The sequence below is a fragment of the Larus michahellis genome, chromosome W (assembly GCF_964199755.1).
Source record: "Larus michahellis chromosome W, bLarMic1.1, whole genome shotgun sequence".
NCBI lineage: Eukaryota > Metazoa > Chordata > Aves > Charadriiformes > Laridae > Larus > Larus michahellis.
Window position 1 is genome coordinate 16,537,124 of NC_133929.1, and position 15,947 is coordinate 16,553,070.

The window sequence follows — 15,947 nt, forward strand, 5'->3', positions numbered from 1 at the left end:
ATAATACCGAATTATTTGTAAGAGGCAAAAAAACCCCAACTCCCACGCAAACCCTATTACAGAATGGAGTATCCTTCTCATTCCTTATTGTCTGTGGCAGAAAATTAATCTAGGACAAAGTAATGAAGCAAACACATAATGAGGATTCAATGCTTGGAAGGGATAGAAGTCGCAGAAGCTACAGAACATTAGTACTACCAGGTCAGGACAACTCAGCTGTTAGCAAGGCTTGGTAAAGACTCATATTTTACACGACAAGTTTTACAAAGATTCAGACCTTTTCCTCCTCAATCTTCCAGTGACACAAGTCTCTCTGTCAGAATTCATGGGTACACTGGCATCTCTGATAGTTGCTTGCTGTATGCTAATTCTCTTTTCAGCTGAAGATACTAAAAAAGAAAGTGAAGATGTTCAGATCATGTAGTCAAATATGACATCACATATCATACTTAAGGTGATAAAGATCTTGGTAAAGCAGAAAGCTCCTCTTCAATTTTCAACCATGCCATATCCCATTATTCACTGAGGGCAGGAAAACTTACACAAATCTTACAGAGCAAAGCCTCCAAAAAAGCAGAAATGTTGGCTGTCAGATGGTGAGCAGGAGCTCCGTGCTGGGTGGAGTGAGTTCAGAATACACAAAATGCTTTAGAAAAGCCAAAGAATAGCAAGAATTGTCCTTGTATATATTTGCAGCATATCTCAACTCTCATGGTCACCCAGATAATCCACTGAGTGGGAACATGCCCCCACACACTCTTCCATCCTACCAGGGCAATATGTCAAGGCTTACGGTTTGTTGTATAGACCACACATCTTCAATTGCAGGCAGCATTTGGTCCCTCTGACACATCAGGTCTTCTTCCACCAGCAAAGGAGCTGTTGCAATTGTGAACACTACCATTTATTTCCTGGTCTTGGTGGTCATATTGCATACCACCATAACGCATCAAAGTTGCAAGCTGGGCATTTAAGATCTATGAACTATCCATATTCAACTCCAGTAACAGACACCATAAAGGAGGCAGAATCAACTTTCAAAAAACTAATTTTAATCAAAACAAAAAAATTGTTGATCATCAACAAGTTTATAAAACAGTGATTTAGTTACATAAATAAATTGGTATCAGTGTATCAAATCTTAATTACTTTCAACTTCATGAGCATGTTTACATGGGTGATGAAGTACAACCTTTTTATGTATTATAATAAATAAAATGGAAAGCACGAAATAGTTTTTCTAAACAAAAATACCTACAAACATTCCTCTAGCATGTTCTCTAATGAAGGGAACAAGAGACACTGGACAACTTTTGCACCAGAACATAAAAACTGCTTTAAAAAGCACAAGGATACAGAACCATCAGCTAAAGACACTATACTGTAACCAAAGTTGGTATTTAATAATATGATGAATGGTTTGGTAGTTAGATCTCCAGTTTGGTTATTTTAAAGCATTAAGACAAGGCAAGATAGAAGGCTGCTTTTGTTTCAGTAATTCTAGAGAAAATAAAATATATTAAAAAAAATTAAAAAAATGAACGGAAAAGTAGAATAGTCACCTACACAACTTTCTGTCCTGCACAAAGTCAAAATACCTATGCAGAATATATATATATATAATATATATATATTTGTGCACAAAGGTTAACTTATTATTAGCTCACTGCAAAGGCATAATGTATCATGTCAATAATTTTGCATTTTGTGTGAAAAAGGATATTTTTTTAAGTTTCCCAGGCTAGGAGGCACAAACCCCGATTCTGGCATACTGTATTCTTAATGCTAAGGCTTGCTGCTCTGGCTGTGTATTTTTTGTCATCCCTCTTTACTATAGTGCCTGTTACAAGCATGTGTGTATGTGTGTATACATATATATGTAAACACAGGTTGTATAAATATCTATATATATAAAATTTCCCTCAATAGGTATCAGTCCAACCATGCAATCCAAAAGGTGGCTCTGCATAGATGCCCAGCATATAGTTCACCACCTGAGCCAACCCTGAAGCAAGGCGCACTTTAGTCCTTCGGATAGGTTTTCTTTTTTTGTTTAAAACCAAGCTACTGCAGCTTCAAGTATTTTGTATTACATAGATTTTTTTTTATAAATTAATGTTATATTTTTTCAATATTCAGACATATACTATAATATATATACAGTACAATAAATGCTCTCATTCTTTTTAAAATTTTTTTTGATAAATCCCTGAGAATGTATGTTGACAGTCGCTAAGTTTCCACATGCGCAAGCATTGTGTGCCATGCTTCTGGATGAACAGCACTGCAAAGCCACGTGGTCAGCCTTTTGACCATTAGTATTTAATTTGTTGTTTTGTTTAAATATGCTGAAATGTAAGGATGAGTTACAAAGGAGTAAAGCTGAATCCATTCGAGGTACTTATCACAGGATGGAGGTGTTTTGTTTCATTTTTAAAGCCATTGCAATATATGTTTGTTTTTGAGGCTGTGAACATATACAGAAAGAACAGGAGAGCAATGTGGGCTTTTGCCACTTGACAACATATACTCAGTGTAAACCAAACTTTTTTTAACCTCTCTCTCACACAAAACAGAAAAAAGGAAAAAAAGATTAAACACGCAAACTTTCACAACATGACAGTTTAGTTTGCAAACTCAATATAACTATACACATATAATACCGATGTGGCTCTGTTTCTTTTAAGTTCAAAAGGATACAAAGGCAGGCTCAAGTAAAAACAAACCACCACCACCCCCCCATGCATTTTCATCAACCAAACCGCTCACGAACCAACATCATCAGTTTCTTTTTGCCTTTGTAGATTTGTTTTAGGTTGTCAATAAATTGTGTAAACTGTATGTGTCCATCATGAGCCATTAAGAAGGTCTCTCGGGCCTTGCTGAGGAACTCTATAAACTCACTATAGTGTCGCGGGCTGATGTGAGTGAGACGTGAATGAGTTGTATTAATATAGGCTCCAATTGTGGCATCCAAGAGTTGTCTTAAAGGGGCTTTGTCCAGTGACATGAGCTTACCAGAGTTCCTCCTTCCATGAAGTCCCACCATGCCAGGAGTGGTCAAAGTACACCTACGCAAAATATCTGACAGTACTGTTGCACATTTGACACTTTTGACCACCAGAGGTATTATAGCTGCTAGCTCATTTTTCCCAAGGGAGTGGCTGAGCGCACATGCCCACAGAACGTCATTAATGGCAGGGTGCGTGTCCTGATTGTAACTCAGGTTGAGATGCGTCATGGCCAAAGTGGCCAGCTTGTAAGCCCGCATGGGGTAACCACGGTGCTCCATGTATCGTGCTATAGTAAAAAGCTGTGAGTAGCTCATGCCAGTTGTAGCAGCATCTAGAACAATTTGGTAAGCAGTCTCAAAAGCTATGTGATCCTTTTCACATAAGGTCAGTGCAGAGAGGGCACAGTTTTGAGGATCCTTCATGGCACACTGTAGAGCAAGCGTCCTAGCACTGCTGGCCAGGTTCTCCTGCTGATGGCAGTCCAGATGCAGACGGACAATGGTGCTGTTGGACATCACTGTTGTAGCAACAATACTAGTGGCTTCTGTTGGAGTGAAAAGCGTAAACCAGTTTTGCATGATACTATCCAGTGCATAAACACCTGGGGAGAGAAAGAAAGGAAGAAAGGATTAGCCACAATTGATAAAACGTAGCAGATACAGGTGTTCAGCAAAAGATTACATTTTCGAAGTCTAAGAGGTTGCCAGTACATCCAAGGAGACATGCTTCAGCAAGAAGGGCTAAACCAGATAACATGGCTGGAAAAGGACATTAAAACAAAGGCTACTGTGCAAACTCTGTAGCAATCACCAAAATGCAGATAATAACAAAACAGCCTGCAAGATAAGCTTTAATCTCCTGGTGTGACAACTGAGCTGCTTTACTTGTTATCTAAGACAATTTGGATAACAAATTCTGGCTCATTTGGTCTCATCACATCACTCAAAGGCAGCCCTCACACTGAACGCTTAAAAGGCAATTTTAACTTCTTTTCTCTATGTGCATCTCAAGGTACAGTGCGTGCGCAAAATATGAAAGCATGCTAAATGTCTCATTTAATAGAACACCATGGCATTTAATACTAAGCGCACCTTAAACATTTTTTAAAAAAAAATCCTAAACCCCACCCCCTCCCAACAGGCTTTTCAGATACATCTTGTATTAAATTCATATGCACCTGAACATCAAGATCCTTATTAGGGAAATACTCTGAGCAATAGATGCTACTGGATATTATCTGAAATAGATATTTTCCTTAGTATCACTTTATTCCTGGCACGTGTGTGTGGTGGGGGGGAAGAAGGGGGAAACAGTGACTAATGGGTTCCATAAATTGAATCTTATACCCAACTAGAGTGTCTTATTATTGCTAGAGGCAGTTTACACACATCTGTGAGCCCACCTAAAACACACCCAGAGGTCCTTTTCTCTGTAGGACTCTGATGTTTCCTGTGTACCCTTTCACTTGTGTGCAAAAATTCAGCATAGTCAGAAAATATAAGATCTTCATTTAAATAAACAGATTCCTTGTTTTATCAACTTGATTAACTCTCAAGAGTACTTTGCATGACATTATAGGTTCTTTATGGGATGCTTCTATTAGAATATGTAAACTAATTTAAAGCAGTATTAAACCCAGCTTTTTATTTGCCAATATATAACTGCACAAAATAATATTCAGGTACTAATATCTGCAAGAGAGCCTCAGTAATAATTACCTTAGCAAAGATATAAAAGCAATAAAAAAAGAGCATTGCATGAAAATTTGTGGACACAAACCATTTTCTGGCTGAGGGCATACAAAGGCAAGCTGTATTTTCCCATGCTACTGACAATATTAATTTCTCATTTAAGCATAAAGCAAAGAATAAACTAATCTAGAGAATAAGCAGCAGCAAACCCTTGAAGTTCTGAAACTCAAGAAGCATCTATGTGATACAATCAACTCAGATGTATGAAAAAGGAGTAAATACAGCAGGGAAACACACTTTCCAAAAATACCTTTAGTGACAATTAAAATTGCTCCCTTATCATAGTACTTATATTGTCCTCACTGCCACAGCTGCTGATTTTTTTTATTTTATTTTTTTTTAGAGCTACACAGTTTTTAATGCCATCATCTACACTTTCAGATTCTGTATCCTCATTTTGCAGATGGTAAACTGGAATACAGAAGCTAAGGGACACCTCATCAAGATACACAAGAAATTTATGGCAAAGCCCAGAAATGAACATAATGTCCTGCTGAGTGCACTATTCTCCCACTGCTATCCTCTAAGTATGAGGCTAGTTCTGCTCCCACCTTATTTTCACCTTATGTGGTTAAGGATAGGTGCATTAGTGTTTGGTTTGCTTTTCAGTGCAGACGAGAGGCCTGCACAATGTCATAGCCACACAACAAAGATGCATTACACTCTAAGCTTGGATTTACCCATGGGCTTAAAAAAAAACAAACCAAGAAAACAAACAACAAGCAATTAGAATCCCTTCATGAGATCTTGTCTGTCACACAGCGGGAGGCAACCTCAACATTTCATTCACCTTTTTTCTGGTTCCTCTTCCCCACAGCTGACCAGATAGCACGACAGCACTCTCACCAGTCTTTTGGAGCCTCACCTCTCAGAGCAAGCAAAGTTGTAGCATAGTGTAACAGCTCATAACCATGAGCCTTTTCTCTGCTGCAGCCTTAAGCCCAAACCCCACATGGAGGGGACAAGGGGAAAGAAGTCACACTGCATTACTCAACTATTGTCTCACTTGGCCTATGTCTATTCTATCACATGCTCAAAAACCCCACTCATCACTGCCATAATTAATGTCTTCTAACCAAAGGAATTTTATAGATGAACAGAAAGTGGGAGACATTTGCAGAGCGTGGGTGTTGACCAACAAGATCAAGCCCTCTAAGATTAGCTGACAAAAAGGCAGGAGCCCTTGAGAAGCATCTCAGAACATACCTATTTCTGTTGCACATGTTACCAACCACCTCACCATTTCCCGCCGTCGCCAATTCAGTGTTGACAGTGTCATCCGCATCACCTATTAAAACAACACAAACAAAATACAAATTAATCTTATTGCAAAACCAAGACAATATACCAACAATTAGGGATTTAAGTTACTCAAATACAATGAGGTTCAAAACGTCAGCCTCTTGCTCTTTCCATTCTGTTACCTCTTTTTAGCTGATATGTCAAAAGACTTGACAAATACTGCTCAGCTATCTTGGAAGAGCATACAGAGAGTAATTCCAACCAACTGCAGGTCCTTCAAGGCCAGAGGAGAAACTGTCTTATTTGGGGAGAAGAAAAAAATACCCCACAAAAAAAGCCCCCTTCAAAACAACAAAAAATCCCAACCAATTACCAATTATTCAAATTAAATTATATTGTGTCTCCTCCCTCTATGTATATTAGTCTTTAAAGTGGAAATGTGTCAATTCTTGTTGGGCAAACTAACCCATCTAATTTTTCCACCATCTGCATTTTTTTTATTGACTTCAACAATACAGACAGGAGTTAGAGTATATTATGATGTGACTGTCTGTTTATACTGCAAAGATATATATATGCACACACACTTCCAGATATATCCAGATATTATTAGTAAGTCATAGCAACGATTTCTCTCTCTGAACAAGGAGTCCCTGCAAAGAAGATCCATTGTAAAACCATCAGAATCATAGAAAAAGGACTTTAAGCTCTGATTGCAGTGCCCATATTTTACAACACTTGCATTTATTGCCTATGTTGTTTCTCAAAATGTGGGCAAATATGTTTATGCAGTAAAACAAACACTGCATGTAAAGCTCGTTTCAGCTGGACAGATCCCACAGACATCCAGATGAAGAAAGCAAGTAGTTTTCCCCTTACGATATCAGGGATCGTACTATGGTATTACTATTTGTAGCAATTAAACAAAGAGCATAAAAGGTCAATCAGAGCTTTCAGCGATGATCTTTACATATTAACTCATAAAATGCACTCACAAAACAGCCTGGAGTCAGCAGCATTTGTAAGAGGGTTCTCAACACATATGACCCCCCAATCCTAAGGTGACTTCAAAGTGGCATGTAGCCCTCTGTCATATTTGTTACTCTTGCCACCTCCTTTAGTGTAGCTGTAAATAGGATAATTAAGAAGATGGAAAGACTGCTGAGGAGCACAAATGCACAGATGATTTTTAAGAAGCCTGGTTATAAACAACCATCATGCTGGCCTCCAAACATTCACACCTTGGGAATTTGATGACTGGTTGTACATGACCTGAAGTTACAGCATAACATCAGCTTTGTTGGCCTCAGACATTGTGGTATCATTTTGACTAATTTGAGTGCTAGATTGGAGAACAGCATTTTGAGAGAAAGCAAATGGATCTGTGAGGAACAATCCAATGCATTTTCAAATATGAAAATATGGCTAACGAATTATGGAACCAGCCTTTGCTTGAATTCTTTCTGGAAGAAAAACAGGCATCCTCAAGTCAAAATGCTTTGGAGTGGAAATATCTGTCCTATTCTTTCCATCAAAGAGAGTCTATGTGACTTCCTGTATTGATGCACACACAAATTGAAGGCTAACACTCTTCCAATATCCAAGATGAATTTTCAGCTTCCCCCAAGTAGAGTGAATCCAAGAGAAAATACAGGGTTATGGACTGAATTCTGCTACTGGTGAGGGAGAGAAGGAGGTTAAACAAACAAATAGAAAGGTGTGAACGACTACTTCTCTGAAAGTCTTCTCTGATGACTTCACCATAGTGGTCTGCAAAAGGATCATCACTCACAAGAGCCTTCAGCATGCATAGTGGGCATAATAGCAGCTCCAGTGTAGACAGTCCTAACTTGAGAGCAAAACCCAATACTATATCTAGTTTCTTCACATGGAATAGTTTCTTGACTTGAACTATTCTGGAATTAGGTTCTTTTCATTTAATTAAACTGACAAACTGAGAGCGCTAAGAGAGGAGCCCTTTACTGATGATAAAAAAAACCCCAAGGATTTCAAATAAAGCATATATTGATATCTTGACCAAGGAGGAGCTGAAGTTCATTTATACTGTAGCCCATGTAGCCAAAGAACTATTTCACTTCTGCTCAATACATTCTTGAGACACCTCTTCCTAAAAGGGAGTTCCAGATCTGTCCAAGTTCTATCCAAGATCTGTGTTATCAATTGAAGACAACTTCTCAACAGGTTAGTAAGTCTGAAAATGACAAGAAGCCCCTGGGAATTACATAGCTTATCTGAAAGCCAAGCTCTCTTCCACAGAGAATAAACTTGACTTTATCCTGATGGATTATTTTTTTTTAATGAGAGTTTCTTACTCTAGAGGAACACAAGATAACAACAAGATAACAAGGGCGGTAACACAGTGACAAAGGATGAGGAAAAGGCTGAGGTACTTAATGCCTTCTTTGCCTCAGTCTTTAGTAGTAGAGTTGGTTGTTCCCTGAGTACTCAGGGATCCGAGCTAGCAGATAGGGGCGGGGAGCAGAATGAAGCCTCTGTAATCCAAAGGGAGATGGTGAGGAACCTGCTGCAGCACCTAGACATACACAAGTCTATGGGGCCGGATGGGATGCACCCAAGGGTACTGAGGGAGCTGGCGGAAGTGCTCACCGAGCCACTTTCCATCATTTACCAGCAGTCCTGGCAAAACGGGGAGGTCCCAGTTGACTGGTGTATAGCAAATGTGACGCACATCCACAAGAAGGGCAGGAAAGAGGATCCAAGGAACTACAGGCCTGTCAGCCTGACCTTGGTGCCTGGGAAGGTCATGGAACAGATCATCCTGAGTGCCACTATGCGGCACATGAAGGACAACCAGGTGATCAGGCCCAGTTAGCATGGGCTCACAAAAGGCAGGTCCTGCTTGCCTAACCTGATCTCCTTCTATGACAAGGTGACCCACTTAGTGGATGAGGGAAAGGCTGTGCATGTTGTTTACCTGGACTTTAGTAAAGCCTTTGACACCGTTTCCCACAGCATCGTCCTGGAGAAACTGACTGCCCATGGCTTTGATGGGTGCACGCTCCGCTGAGTAAAAAACTGTCTGGAGGGTCGGGCCCAGAGAGTGGTGGTGAATGGAGTTAAATTAATTTGGTGGCCGGTCACGAGTGGTATTCCCCAGGGCTCGATATTGGGGCCAGTTCTGTTTAATATCTTTATCAGTGACCTGGAGGAGGGGATTGAGAGCGCTCTCAGTAAGTTTGTAGACTACACCAAGTTGGGTGGGACTGTTGATCTGGTTGAGTGTAGAAAGGCTTTGCAGAGGGATCTGGACAGGCTGGATTGATGGGCCGAGGCCAATGGTATGAGATTCAACAAGGCCAAGTGCTGGGTCCTGCACTTGGGTCACAACAACCCCATGCAGCGTGTCCTGGTTTGAGGTAAGACAGAACCAATTTTCTGTTTTGTAATTTTACTTTTTAGCTGGGCCTCATCTAACTGACTAAACTCTGAAATTAACAGCATATTGTTCAGAAACTGTTCGCTCTCAGAGTGATAAGACCTGATTATACCAAGGAATGGGATGCACAGAGGCTCTTGCTTAGACTTATTGCTGTAACAACCAAGGTCAGCTAACTTTGTTATTTGCCCCGTTAGAGGGTCGGAAGCGGAGAAGTGTAGAGGGGTCCCACCTGCAGGGAGGAGCAGACAGGACAGGTGACCCAAAACTGACCAACAGGGTATTCCATCCCATCTGCCCCATGCTCAGTATAAAAGCTAAGGGATCAAAGGGAGAAGTCTCTTTCTTCAATGGCCTTCATCTGAGGAGGACCCTGTCTGTTCATCTGCCTTTGATCCCGATCAGAGCGCTCCTGACTCTAGTTCCAGAATTCGGCTCCTGTTCGTCGCTGACTCCAGTCTGGGACTTTCCCTGTGTCTGCTGGTGATGCGATCGTCATCTTGGGAGCTGGATACGGTTTTGTATATATTGTATACTTTTTAAAAATTTTTATTATTCTATTATTATTTACTATTGCCTTATTTATTATTATTTTCATTAAAGTACTTTAGTTCTTTTTCTAAACTCGTAAATCTCCTTATCTCTTCCTCTCCTCTCTGAGGAGAGATGGGGGGGAGGGCCATCTGTCATTCTGATTGGCCAAACCGGCCAAAACCGCGACACAGCGTTACAAGCTTGAGGAGGAGTGGCTGGAGAGCTGCCTGGCAGAAAAGGACCTGGGAGTGTTGATTGACATCTGGATGAATATGAGCCAGCAGTGTGCCCAGGTGGCCAAGAAGGCCAACAGCATCCTGGCCTGTATCAGGATCAGTGTGGTGAGTAGGACTAGGGAAGTGATTGTCCCCCTGTACTCAGCACTGGTGAGGCCCCACCTCGAGTCCAGTTTTGGGCCCCCCACCACAAAAAGGACATTGAGATTCTGGAGCAGGTCCAGAGAAGGGCAACGAAGCTGGTGAGGGGTCTGGAGAATAAGTCTTATGAAAAGCGGCTGAGGGAGCTGGGGTTGTTTAGCCTGGAGAAAAGGAGGCTGAGGGGAGACCTTATCGCTCTCTTCGACTACCTGAAAGGAGGTTGTAGGGAGGTGGGGGTCGGGCTCTTCTCCCAAGTAACAAGTGATAGGACAAGAGGAAATGGCCTCAAGTTGCGCCAGGGGAGGTTTAGATTGGATATTAGGAAAAATTTCTTCACCAAAAGGGTTGTCAAGCGTTGGAACAGGCTGCCCAGGGAAGTGGTTGAGGCACCATCCCTGGAAGTATTTAGAAGACGGGTAGACATAGTGCTTAGAGATATGGTTTAGTGATGGTTTTTGTCAGTGTTGGGTTGATGGTTGGACTCGATGATCTGAAAGGTCCCTTCCAACCTAGGCAATTCTATGATTCTATGATTCTAAGAACTCACTACCCATAAGAGATGCAAGAAATGGCCAACCATCCCTTAGCTCCCACAACAATGTGAAACCTCTTTGTCATGCACGTTGGAAGGAGGTTTATTTATTTACAGGCATTCAGGGAAAGGACACCACTTGCCAAATATACATCGACTGATCACCTGCACTAACCTGTTCAGCAGTTCTGACAGCAGTACCTGTCTGCACGTGTGTGTTAATACTTACTTGTATTGATGTAGCATACAACAGGCAAATGGAAGAATAGAAGCCCCTCGTGTCCCTGCAGATCTTATAGCATCTATGCCAGTAAGGTTCTGAAGGACATAATACACCCGAGATGCTCCATGCCCATTTGGGCATGCTTTCCACAGCTAGTTTAAATGCCCTCCCTCTGCTGAGTCACATAACACATGCTGCCATTGGAAATAGGGAGAAAGAACCCAGGAGTCCATACATTACTCTGAAATCTAGAACAATATAAGAGGTTTTTCTGTCACAGAAATCCCAGTGACTGAGCTGGGAAATTGTTAGTATCATCTCCTCAGCCCAACCAGTCCAACTTGTCATTGTTGTAGCTGAGAGGCAGAACAGTATACCTGTGAGGACACTGCTTTTCAGTTTGCCACGTGAGGGGAGAAACAGGGTTTTATAGGGCACATAAATGTCATAAGCAGTCAGTTACTAGATAGCAAATATAGACAATCTAATTGCCATTAGGTCAGGGGGCAGGAGAGGGGAAAGCATCTGTAGGCCACTGAAGACAATGCTGACACTGTATGGCTTTTACAGGAAAAAACATTACTGTAGAAATCTATACAGTTGTGAGTTACTACCAGAAAACTGCTATACATCTTCCTTCTGGAAAGCAAACTGCCTTTAAGATTCTTAAAACACCTTAGTAAGCTTGGGGCAGACAGTGGACATGTTCTACACCAGTTTATTCCAAACACTGGATTTAGGAAAAAGTGCAGGTTTGTGATATTTCTTTCACTAGATCTTACTGAATACATTTTGATGACACCATCATCCACACAGGGCTATCCATGAATACAGTGATATCCAAAGTCATTGAATGATACTTGGTGAATGCTTGAGGTGACATTCAAGTCAATCATAAGGATCTTTCTCAAGTAAACAAAGATTTAAGACAGAAACATACCAAGATATTGTTTTTTTAAAAAAAGCAGATTTCCACAGCAACCTTGGGAATAAGAAAGGCACACAATCTCAGCTTTCTGATTAAAGACTTTAGCTTCTAAAAGTTTAGAATAGACAAATAGTACCTTTCTGTGGCATGAGAAGCAACTGGGATAATATCCTTTCCCCAGAAGTCTTTGGAGCTTTGGTTACTGAAGCAAAGTAACAAATGGTTTTCTGATCTTTGCATTTGTTTGTTTGTTTTATTTTTAAGAACTGCCTGAAGAGGGATGAAGAGATTTATTTTTGTTGAAATGAACTGTGTAAACTCCAATATTCATCAGTGTAAAGCAATATTACTCCAGATACCTAAAAACTTAGCTGTCTCCTAAGGGCCAGGTTGGATGGGGCTTTGAGCAACCTGGTCTAGTGGAAGGCATCCCTGCCCATGGCAGGGGGGTTGGAACTAGATGATCTTTAAGGTCCCTTCCAACCCAAACCATTCTATGATTCTATGATTCCTTTTAGCTTGTAAAGTCTCTCCTAAGAGCCTGAAAACTGATCTGAGGTTCTTGTACACTTCAAGCTGAGTCTGATGCAGATGACCATCTCACACCTTGTAGAGTGCAGGATTTGATGAAGGAAGTGAGAGGGCTACTGTTAGCACAGTCTGCTTTAGAAACAGGTTGTTATGGTTGACCTTGGATTTCTCTAGTAATTCAACAAGCACCTACCAAATCTCATTTGAGGGAAAGGAAGGGAAGGATGGGAGGAATGATAAGAAACCCCTCAAGGCCATGTAAAAGATCTGCAAAAGTGCATTTCTGGCCAGCAGAATAATTTTGTTCTCTAGCTATCCTTATATATACTCCTGAACCCCCTGCATTGGTCCTCTCTCACCCCTGAAGAGAGGAGCAGCCAGTTGTTCCCAGCTCTCTCTTCCACTCAAATGGCACAAAGGGGCTGTGCAGACCCTTGTTCTGTGTTTACTAGTCAACTGCGCTTTACATCAGAAAACAGAATCTAAAAATTCCAGACAGAGCCCAAAGAGGGTATGGTCCTCAGTGACTTAAAGAGCTGTACCCACCAACACAAGGTCAAATTCCTGTTTGCCACTGTAGTAATAATGAACAAGGGAAATACCTGAAGGCCCAACTCCAGAGAAACTTTCAGAAGAGTGACGTCTGGCAAGCTGTCCATGAGTGTTGCTATTTTAAATGCATCCTGGGCAAGCTTGAAGATGTGTGATGAGGAGTGGATATTTTTCTGGATGGATTCTAACACAGTTTCGAGCCTCTGAACATCACCTGCAAAGTGCAAAGAGAATCACCAAAACAAGAACAAGCCCCCAAAACATCCAGAAATGCATTATAATTGAGCCTGCCATTCCTACACAATAGTACGATGTTTCAGTTATACACATTTTGATTTTTAGAAACCTTCCATAACTAAACCACATAAACGAAAGATACAAGACAGCACAAATTCCTCTAGTGCCTGATGGTGTTAGCGTAGTACATGGCCAAAAGTAAGATTTGTGAATTTTAAAAATGATTTCTCCACTCCTGGGTTTCACAGTCTATATTGTGTGTCAGAAGAACAAAAAGCTGTCTCATCAGCCTTCAAATCAAGCCCATCAGGCTACCATCTAGCTAGTTTACTTTGCTAGAAAATTAAGCGACAGGTTTAAGTCAGTTCCGTTTGTTGCTCCCATTTCAAGCTCCTCGAATCATAGAATTGCCTAGGTTGGAAGGGACCTTTCAGATCATCGAGTCCAACCATCAACCCAACACTGACAAAAACCATCACTAAACCATATCTCTAAGCACTATGTCTACCCGTCTTCTAAATACCTCCAGGGATGGTGACTCAACTACTTCCCTGGGCAGCCTGTTCCAATGCTTGACAACCCTTTTGGTGAAGAAATTTTTCCTAATATCCAATCTAAACCTCCCCTGGCGCAACTTGAGGCCATTTCCTCTTGTCCTATCACTTGTTACTTGGGAGAAGAGCCCGACCCCCACCTCCCTACAACCTCCTTTCAGGTAGTCGAAGAGAGCGATAAGGTCTCCCCTCAGCCTCCTTTTCTCCAGGCTAAACAACCCCAGCTCCCTCAGCCGCTTTTCATAAGACTTATTCTCCAGACCCCTCACCAGCTTCGTTGCCCTTCTCTGGACCTGCTCCAGAATCTCAATGTCCTTTTTGTGGTGGGGGGCCCAAAACTGGACACAGTACTCAAGGTCCTTTTCTGCCAGGCAGCATTCCAGCAACTCTTCCCCAAGCTTGTAACGCTGCATGGGGTGGTCGTGACCCAAGTGCAGGACCCAGCACTTGGCCTTGTTGAATCTCATACCATTGGCCTCGGCCCATCAATCCAGCCTGTCCAGATCCCTCTGCAAAGCCTTTCTATCCTCAACCAGATCAACAGCCCCGCCCAACTTGGTGTAGTCTACAAACTTACTGAGAGCGCTCTCAATCCCCTCCTCCAGGTCACTGATAAAGATATTAAACAGAACTGGCCCCAATATCGAGCCCTGGGGAATACCACTCGTGACCGGCCACCAAATTAATTTAACTCCATTCACCACCACTCTCTGGGCCCGACCCTCCAGACAGTTTTTTACTCAGCGGAGCGTGCACCCATCAAAGCCATGGGCAGTCAGTTTCTCCAGGACGATGCTGTGGGAAACGGTGTCAAAGGCTTTACTAAAGTCCAGGTAAACAACATGCACAGCCTTTCCCTCATCCACTAAGTGGGTCACCTTGTCATAGAAGGAGATCAGGTTAGGCAAGCAGGACCTGCCTTTTGTGAGCCCATGCTAACTGGGCCTGATCACCTGGTTGTCCTTCATGTGCCGCATAGTGGCACTCAGGATGATCTGTTCCATGACCTTCCCAGGCACCAAGGTCAGGCTGACAGGCCTGTAGTTCCTTGGATCCTCTTTCCTGCCCTTCTTGTGGATGTGCGTCACATTTGCTATACACCAGTCAACTGGGACCTCCCCGTTTTGCCAGGACTGCTGGTAAATGATGGAAAGTGGCTCGGTGAGCACTTCCGCCAGCTCCCTCAGTACCCTTGGGTGCATCCCATCCAGCCCCATAGACTTGTGTGTGTCTAAGTGGCGTAGCAGGTTGCTAACCATTTCTCCTTGGATTATGGGGGGTAAATTCTGCTCCCCATCCCTGCCTTTCAGCTCAGGGGGCTAGGTACCCGGAGAACAACTGGTCTTGCTACTAAAGACTAGGCAAAGAAGGCAAAACCTCAGCCTTTTCCTCATCCTTTGTCACTATGTTTCTCCCCGCATCCAATAAAGGATGGAGATTCTCCTTAGCCCTCCTTTTGTTGTTCATGTATTTATAGAAACAATTTTTATTGTCTTGTACGTCAGTAGACAGATTAATTTCTAGTTGGGCTTTGGTCCTTCTAATTTTCTCCCTTCATAACCTCACGACCTCCTTGTAGTCCTCCCGAGTTGTCTGCTCCTTCTTCCAAAGGTCATAATCTCTCCTTTTTTCCCCTGAGTTCCAGACAAAGCGCTCTGTTCAGCCAGGATGGTCTTCTTCCCCAGTGGCTCATCTTTTGGCACATGGGAATGGCCTGTTCCCACGCCGTTAGCACTTCCTTCTTGAAGAATGTCCAGCCTTCCTGGACTCCTTTGACCTTCAGGACTGCCTCCAAAGGGACTCTGTCAAACAGGCCCCTAAACAGACCAAAGTCTGCCCTCCGGAAGTCCAAGGTAGCATTTCTGCTAACCACATTCCTTACTTCTCCAAGAATCAAAAACTCTATTATTTCGTGATCGCTGTGCCCAAGACAGCCTCCGACCATCACATCACCCATGAGTCCTTTTCTGTTCGCAAACAACAGGCCCAGTGGGGTTCCTTCCCTAGTTGGCTCCCTCACCAGCTGTGTCAGGAAGTTATCCTCAACACCCTCC

The 15,947-nt window shown here is 42.3% G+C and overlaps 1 protein-coding gene across 2 annotated transcripts in view; it reads right to left on the reverse strand.

Moving 5' to 3' along the window:
• Nucleotides 1-1,055: 1,055 nt before the first annotated feature.
• The window catches only part of LOC141735441 (zinc finger SWIM domain-containing protein 6-like), a 165,184-nt gene continuing 150,292 nt past the window's right edge, over nucleotides 1,056-15,947 (reverse strand). Inside the window, exons 13-15 of one of the 2 annotated variants that reach the window (XM_074568205.1) lie at nucleotides 13,153-13,316; nucleotides 5,972-6,053; nucleotides 1,056-3,615 (exon numbers count right to left, since the gene is read on the reverse strand). In XM_074568205.1, coding sequence (XP_074424306.1) covers nucleotides 2,753-3,615; nucleotides 5,972-6,053; nucleotides 13,153-13,316 — 1,109 coding nt within the window. In that variant the 3' untranslated portion in view covers nucleotides 1,056-2,752. The remainder of the gene's footprint in view (nucleotides 3,616-5,971; nucleotides 6,054-13,152; nucleotides 13,317-15,947) is intronic. The other variant, XM_074568206.1, reaches the window with a different exon arrangement.